Genomic DNA, 8,533 nt, shown 5'->3' with positions numbered 1-8,533 from the left:
CTCATTTTGTCGCTTGTGGCTTCTCCTAGAAGGAAGGTATAGACTATGACGAGATATTTGCACCTGTTGCCAGATATACCACCATCCACTCGATCATAGCCTTTGCGGCTTCACAAGGATGGAACCTACATCAGATGGATGTCAAGACCGTGTTCTTACATGGTTTGATCAAAGAAAAGGTCTACGTAGAGCAACCCGAAGGATTTGAGATGTATGATCGAAAATCTCATGTATGCAGGTTGAAGAAGGCTCGCTATGGGCTGAAGCAAGCACCTCGAGCATGGTATGAGAGGATCAATAGCTACTTGATGAAGCTGGGATTCACTAGGAGTGAAGCCGATCTTAACCTTTACTTTAAGGTTGAAGATGTCAAGCATCTCATACTATTGTTGTATGTGGATGACCTCTTTCTAATAGGTGCATACACTCTCATTCACAAATGTAAGAGGGAGTTGGCTTCTAAATTTGAGATGAAGGACCTAGGATTGATGCACTATTTCCTAGGACTTGAAGTGTGGCAGAAGCCAGGGGAAATTTTCCTATCTTAAGGAAAATATGTAGTGAAGATATTGGAAAGATTCAGTATGGTTGACTGCAAGCCTGTTACTACCTTGATGGAGCTTGACTTTAAGAAGTTAAGTGGTAGCGCTGCTGGACCTGTTTTACGAAATGCTACTGAGTATCAGCAACTCGTCGGAGCATTAATGTTCTTAGTGAACTCCCGTCCAGATATATGTTTTGCACCTCACCTCATACATTGGATTGGTGTCAAGAATCTGTTAAGATATCTTCATGGCAGAATTACATATGGGTTAAGATACACTGCCGGAGACGTGAGATTACTTGGATACACTGATGCTGATTGGACAGGCAGTGTGGTGGATCGTAAGAGCACTTCCGGGTGTTGTTTCTCCCTGGGATCTGCTTCAAAATCCTGGATGAGCAGGAAGTAGAAGTCGGTGGCTCTGAGCACCACCAAGGCAGAGTATATTGCTACTAGCATGGCCTCATGTGAGGTAGTCTGGTTGCGAAAGCTCTTCAATGAGTTGTTTGGATTTACATTGGATACCACTGTGATCCTATGTGACAACCAGAGTGGGATTCGTTTGTCAGAGAATCTCGTGTTTCATGATCTCTCCAAGCATATCGATATCAGGTACCACTATATTCGAGATATGGTGCAGCAGAGAGCTATAAGGCTCCAACATATCGGTAGAGATGAACAGGTCACCGACATTCTGACAAAGCCCCTAGGAAAGGTCAAATTTTTTACTTTCCGAAAACGACTTGGTGTCGTTCAAAAACCCTCCGATGAGGGTCCTGTATGACGTAATTAGCTCTGGGAGCTTCGGGAGGTGCGGGGTACTTCTTAGAGCGACATATGACGAACAGGGTAAAAGAATCAAAACTTTCCGTATGACACCTTGTGGCGACTATGTAGCAGGATGATTAGTTCTCCTGTGAGGTCTAGATGATGTATTCTCCATGACGATTATGTAGCAGGATGATTAGTTTTCCTGTGAGGTCTGGATGATGTGTTCTCGATGACGATTGTGTAGCAGGATGATTAGTTCTCCTGTGAGGTCTGGATGATGTGTTCTCGATGACGATTGTGTAGCAGGATGATTAGTTCTCCTGTGAGGTCTGGATGATGTGTTCTCCATGACGATTGTGTAGCAGGATGATTAGTTCTCCTGTGAGGACAAGATTGATTAGTTCTCCTGTCGAGGAATCCTACCCACGCAGTCTGGGACTCATGGGAAGTACCTCTCATCTAATCAATGAGCAGGGAAACTAGGATAGGGACCATAGTAGTACTGATGGATGCATCGCTGTATCTACCGTACTCCCTATGCTAGGATGATCTTCATTGATCTGGGATCAATCAGTGTTGTTAAAATCGCGATAAAATCGCGATTTTTTTGAAAAAATCGCGAGTTTATCCCCCAGCCGCTTAAATCGCGATTTTTATCCCAAAAAATCGCGGCTTTTTTTTATACCGATTTTTTCGGAAAAAATCGCGTTTTTTTTGAAAAAATCGCGATTTTTTCCATAAAAATCGCAGAGGCGCGGGGCAGCGGGCTTTTAATAGGCAAAAACGATTTTTTTTTATGTCATTATGCTGTCGCCGCGCGGAGGAGGAGGAGAAGAGGTGAGGGAGAGGAGCTGAAGGGTTTCCGTCGAATTTGGGAGCGAATCCAAGTGTTTTTAGGAGAAATCCAAGACAAGATCACCAATTTGTCCATAAAAAAGGTATGTAGATTAATTTTTTTTTGTTTTGCTTCTATAAAAACTTTGTTTTTCATTGTTTTTAAAGATTTTTTTGTAATTTTTCATTGATTTGGGATGGGTAATTTGTTATGACTATGAGAACCAATTTTTTATTTTTATTTTCTCATTTTTTTTAAACATTGTTTATTTTTTTTGAATTTTCATTGTTTTTTGGCATTTGCCATTGGCATTTGGTTGGGTAACTTGGGTTTGGTAATTGGGATTTTGGAAATAATTAACTTGTAATTTTGTAAATGCTAAATTGTAATTTGTATTATGTAATCCTAAATTCCTATTTCCTAATCCTTATTTTTCCATAGGTTTGCAAATTCAAAATTCAAAAACAAACATGCCAAGGAAATTGGATCCTTTCTGGGAATATGGTGAACCTAAAACTCCGAATGATAGACAAAACTTGTATTGCAAGTTGTGTGGAAAGGAGATATTCGGGGGGGTGTACAGGTTGAAGTTCCACCTTGCACAAATCCCTGGACATGATGTGGGGCCCTGTCTAAATACAAATCCTGAAATTATCCAAAGAGCCATGAGAGCATTGGGAGAATTAGAGCACACTAGAGAGGCCAAAGAAGAACTCAAAAGGCAACTAAAAAGGTCAGCTGAAGGAAGTGGGCCAAGTGGCACTGGTTCTACTGCAGCGTCAGTCAATCCGGTAGCTGCATCATCATATTTTGTTCCTCGAACCACACCTGGTTCACAACCAACTATCGGTTCAATGCTAAAAAGAACTGAAAAAGAACAAGCTGACAGGTTGATGACAAAATTTCTCCTCTGGAGTGATATTCCTTTCAGCATTGTAAGGAATAATCCATTTTTCCAACCTACTGTTGATGCTATTGCCAGTGTTGGCCCGGGGTACAAAATCCCTTCTCTTCATGATTTCAGAGGCCGGCTTCTTCAAGATGAAAAGCGTGACTGCACCCAAAGATTGGAGGATTTTAGGGCATCATGGGCACAAACAGGATGCACTGTTATGTCAGATGGTTGGACTGACCAAAAGGGGAGAACCCTTATAAACTTCTTGGTTAGTTGTCCCAAGGGGACTATGTTTATCAAATCTATTGATGCAACTCATCAAATCAAAGATGCAAGAACTTTATGTGATTTGCTGGATGTGTTTATTTTGGAGGTGGGTGCAGAAAATGTTGTCCAAGTCATAACGGACAATGCTGCAAATTATGTTGCTGCTGGTAGAATGCTTATGGACAGGCATCCTACTTTATTTTGGACACCTTGTGCTGCCCATTGTATTGATTTGATGTTAGAGGACATAGGGAAAATTCCCTTTGTCAAAGAGATTGTTGACTCATCAAAAAGCATCACAAAATTTATTTACAATCACACATCTGTGCTTAGCTTGATGAGAAAATGCACCAACAACAAAGAGTTGGTGCGCCCCGCCATTACACGGTTTGCGACGAGTTTCATATCTCTTCAATCCCTCTTGAATTCTATGTGGGATTTGAAGAGAATGTTTCTTTCAGAGGAGTGGCGTGCTTCGTCAATGAGCCGCAAACCAGAAGGAGAGGCCGTGTGCAGACTAGTTTCATACCAGGAAGACTTCTGGGCGGGAGTGCAGGAGGTGTGCGCTGTTACTGAACCTTTGGTAAAGGTTCTTCGGTTGGTTGATGGTGAGAAGCCCGCAATGGGCTATTTGTATGAAGCCATGGACAGGGCCAAAGAAGCCATTCGGTCCTACTATGATGATAAGGGAGATGATGGGTTTCAGAGACAACTCCTTCTATGGGAAGTCATTGATGAGCGATGGAACAACACACTCCATCGTCCCATTCATGCTGTTGGGCTTTTCCTGAACCCTGCATTTTCTTATGCATGTGGGTTTGATTTTGATGCTGAGGTCGTGGAAGGATTATTAACCTGTGTCCAGAAGATGGTGAGATCTCCAGAAGAACGTATAGAGATCTCTAGACAAATTGAGACATATAAGATGTCAGGTGGCACATTTGGCTTTGAGATGGCTATCACTGATAGGACGATTAAAATGCCAGGTATTTTTTAGTTTGTACTTTGTAACTTTGTTTCAAATTTCATTGTCTCTTCAAATTCCATTTTTTTCTTATGTTTATTTAAAATTTTATTTGTAATTTTGTTGTAGACGCATGGTGGAAGATGTATGGTGGCAGAGTACCCCTTTTGCAAAAGCTTGCCGTACGCATCCTCAGCCAAACATGCAGCTCCTCGGGATGTGAGCGCAATTGGAGTGTATTTGAAAAAATACACAACAAGAAGCGCAATAGGTTAACACTTAAACATTTAAAATATTGCAAATTTCCAAATAAATTTTTGAATTCATTAAAGTTTTAAACAATATTTTTTTTATAATATTAATTATTAATTATTATTTCATGAACTTTGTACAGGTTGGAGTCCCATAGACTTAATGACATGGTCTATGTCTACTACAATCTTCGATTGTGGGTGAGACAACTAGAGAGGACACCTGATACGGAAGCCATCTCATTGGATGGGATTGACACCACTGCTGAATGGAGGGTTGAGACCGAGAGGCCTCTCATGGATCCCACTGATGATTGGTTAGTGCAGGATGAGGCGGAGGAGGAGGAGGAGCAGGAGGAGCAGGAGCAGGAGCAGGAGGAGGAGGAGGAGCAGGTGGAGGAGGAGGAGCAGGAGGAGGAGGTGACACCGCCTACCCGGGCTACCACTACCACCAGTAGAGGACGTGGTCTCCGTCTACCTCAGCCTCCTGTAGCTGCTACTACTAGTTCTTCAGCTTCTAGAGCACGTCAGACTCCACTGCCATTTCCACCAGCACAGGCACCAGCTTCTACATCTAGAGGGAAAGAGAAAGTTGTGCCATTTTCTCGCAAGAGGGGCAGAGGAAATCAATAGGATTAGACTTTCATTTTATTGTATATGACATTATGACATGATGAGATACATTATCATATTTTTTGTTGATATTTTGAGGCTGAGTTGGGACTCAGGACTTACTATTCAGGACATGATTCAATGTTATGTGTGATTTTAGCGCTAGAAATGATATTAAACATCTTATATATTAGTTTTTTTATCATATTTATGTGTCAATGTATTTATTTTATGTTGTAGATAGTTTAGATATTAAAAAAATTGAAAAAAATGAAAAAAAATGAATATTTTTGTGCCAAACGCTTTTTTTCCGCTTTTTTCCTGCTTTTACCGATTTTTTCCGCTTTTTTCCCGGCGCCGATTAAATCCCGCTCGCGCTTTTAACAACATTGGGATCAATGACACTGGTCTAGGACCAGTGGTAGGAGTTGTACCCACTATAACATTGACTTGGGTCGGTTGAGGATTGGTCTTGGACCAGTGGTACACATTCTGAGACTGACGTTGAGTCAGTGGATGATGATACTGGTCTGGGAGCAGTGGTAGTTGTACCCACTATGACACTGACTTTGGGTCGGTTGATGATTGGTCTGGGACCAGTGGTACACACTCTGAGACTGACTTTGAGTCAGTGGATGATGATACTGGTCTAGGACCAATGGTAGGAGTTGTACCCACTATGACACTGACTTTGGGTCAGTTGAGGACTGATATGGGACTAGTGGTACACACTCTGAGACTGATTTTGAATCAGTGGATGATGATACTGGTCTGGGACCAGTGGTAGGAGCTCTACCCACTATGACACTGACTTCGGGTCGGTTGAGGATTGGTTTGGGACCAGTGGTTCACACTCTGAGACTGACTTTGAGTCAGTGGAGGATGGTATAATACATCCTCGATCATTTCTTCCTCTTCATAATTTGGACAAAAGCAGAGCAGAGGAGAGCAGATCAGAACCGGGCAGAACAGAACAGAGCAGAGTAGAGCAGGGGTCAAGCTGTACAGGGCAATGCATTTGATGGATGAATAGTAGCGACCGACAGACGAATTGCAGATGGAGTTCTCCCTAGTTGTTGAGAGGGAGTGTAAAAAGTGGCAACTAGAGCCAAACTCCATGTGAGTCATCTTATTCATGGATGATAATATTTTTATTAGATTCCTCTCGTCGAGAGGTGTAGGATTGATCTAAATATCATCCGATTCCGATAAGTATTATGGAGATATGAATTTATTTTGATTATGGAATAATTATCAAGCCGACCTACGACTTATGTAGGCTCAGAAGCCCAACAGTTGCATCTATTTAATCATCAACATTTGTGTATAAATACAGGAGGACTTTTCCTCATTTACACTCAACTCATCTCATCTCATCTCTGTCTCTCTCACCCGAGTTGAAAAAGGTTGTTCAAAATCTTGCATTGGTGTGTGGCGAAATTTTGAACTGGTGCCTGGCGAAATCTTGCACTAGTGCGCAGTGAAATCTTGCACTAGTGTGAGTCGAAATCTTGCACTGGTGCGCAACAAAATCTTGCACTGGTTTGCTACGAATCTTGCACTGGTGCGCTGCGAAATCTGGCACTGGTGCGTGGCGAAATCTTGGACTAGTGTGTAGCGAAATCTTGCAATGGTGCGCGGCGAAATCTTGCACTGGTGCGCGGCGAAATCTTGCATTAGTGTGCGACGAATCTTGGACTAGTGCACGGTGAAGTGTTAGACTAGTGCACAGTGAATGACTAACCGGTGGAGAGTTGACAAGTTCGATCTAGGGTTTGCTGCCCTTGTTTAGGGCTGATCTGGGGTTTGCTACTGTTGATATAAATCATATTTATGTACTGTTTCTCTCTACTGAATTATTGAAGATAAAAGAAGATTTGATCAAAGGGTTCCCCATATTGGGGTTTGTCCCTGGCTAGCCGCCATGTCTTGTGTCTCTTGTCTTGGCTTGTTTTTTGTCGATCATTTAATGTTCTATCTAACTTTACTTAATGTACATGTGATTTCTAAACTGTGGATAATAAAAGAAAAAGATAAGTAAACTGCTCTAAGCATAGAACATAACATAACTTAACAGGATGGGCTAGCAGATCCATTGCACGAGTTAATGAGGTCCAACAAGCCCACTACATTGTAGGATGTAGTTGGGAGAGCCCGAGATTTGCAAGATGCCCTACCCAGGGCAAGGGCACCATTACCCCCTAGATAGGGTTTCCAGCAAAGAGGGAAGGACATTAGGGCTCCACCACCGAAGTCCAATCAGGGACGTCGGTCACTGGATGATGAGACGTGGAGAGACCTCAAGAGGAGGAGACTGTGCTTCACGTGTCAAGAGTCGTGGGCACCAGGCCATAGGTGTGCAGCGGGCAAGGCCCGCTATATCGAGGTCTTCTCTGACAACGATGCAGAGGATGAGACCTATTTTGAGATGAGTGGAGAGGACACCACAGCACCGCTGGGAGGAGGAGGACCACCACCATCACCACCACCAGCATGGGGAGTTTCCTTCACTCCTACTGGAGGGGTACTTGCATCACTACGTGGGGTACCAAAATTCTTGACTATGAGGATTAGAGGCATTGTTCAGGGGCAGCGTGTCTCAGCTCTCGTGGACAGTGGGGCTACCCACAACTTCATCGATGCTCAGCTGGTTCAGAGGACGGACATCACAACTAGGGAGTTTGAGGGATTCTCAGTTCTTATGCCTAGGGAGAGGACCATGCAGTGCACTCGTTATGTACCAGCCTTGACAGTGACCATGGGAAACTACTCCATGATAGATCATTTCTTTGTGGCGGATGTATCGGACACCAACGTAGTGTTGGGAGTCCAATGGCTGTATACGCTTGGCAGAGTCACAACAGACTAGAGGAAGTTGGAGATGGAATTTGTAGGGCCAGATTGCAAGACGATGTTTCTTTGGGGGATGCACTCCTACCCACCACAGACTGTTTCGGCCCACAATATGGAGGCTGACTTGAGACATGGAGACATTGAGTGGGCTGTGGAGTTGAGAATCTCAGAGGCTGGGGGAAAGCCCAAGCCACCACATCCGGAGATACAGGCTATTCTTGACAGGTATCCAGTGGTGTTTGGGGACATACCATCGGGATAACCACTTGACCGGGGGTTTGAGCACAGTATCGAGTTGGAGCCAAGGGTGCAAACCATCATCACCACCCCTTATCGACATCCCAATGATTATCGGGATAAGATCGAGAGGGCCATTGATGAGTTGTTGGCACTTAGGTGTATCAAGTCCAGCTCTAACCCTTTTGCTTCATCGGTTGTGCTGGTGAAGAACAAGGATGGGTCCTTACGGATGTGGATCGATTACAGGGCCCTCAACAAGAAGACGATGAAGAACCGCTATCCCATTCCCCGTATAAATGAG

At 43.4% G+C, this 8,533-nt stretch overlaps 1 protein-coding gene across 1 annotated transcript; it reads left to right on the top strand.

Annotated features, from left to right (window-relative positions):
* The first annotated feature begins 4,281 nt into the window (after window positions 1-4,281).
* On the top strand, window positions 4,282-5,304 carry LOC149183579 (uncharacterized). Its single transcript, XM_089418768.1, has 2 exons — window positions 4,282-4,547; window positions 4,671-5,304. The coding sequence occupies exons 1-2, from the start codon at window positions 4,420-4,422 to the stop codon at window positions 5,158-5,160; spliced, it is 618 nt and encodes a 205-aa protein (XP_089274894.1). The 5' UTR covers window positions 4,282-4,419; the 3' UTR covers window positions 5,161-5,304.
* The last annotated feature ends 3,229 nt before the right edge of the window (window positions 5,305-8,533 follow it).

This window comes from Pinus tabuliformis, chromosome 3_2 (assembly GCF_031772625.1).
Source record: "Pinus tabuliformis cultivar Carrire ecotype Pingquan chromosome 3_2, CPIR1, whole genome shotgun sequence".
NCBI classification, from domain to species: domain Eukaryota; kingdom Viridiplantae; phylum Streptophyta; class Pinopsida; order Pinales; family Pinaceae; genus Pinus; species Pinus tabuliformis.
The sequence above is the reverse complement of the archived record's forward strand: the minus strand, read 5'-3'. Positions and strand labels throughout refer to the sequence as shown.

Bases quoted from the DNA above. Each gene is read 5' to 3' on its own strand.
- LOC149183579 (XM_089418768.1), top strand. From the start codon at position 4,420: ATGTATGGTGGCAGAGTACCCCTTTTGCAAAAGCTTGCCGTACGCATC. The intron at 4,548-4,670 runs GTTAACACTTAA...AACTTTGTACAG, and splicing joins CACAACAAGAAGCGCAATAG to GTTGGAGTCCCATAGACTTA.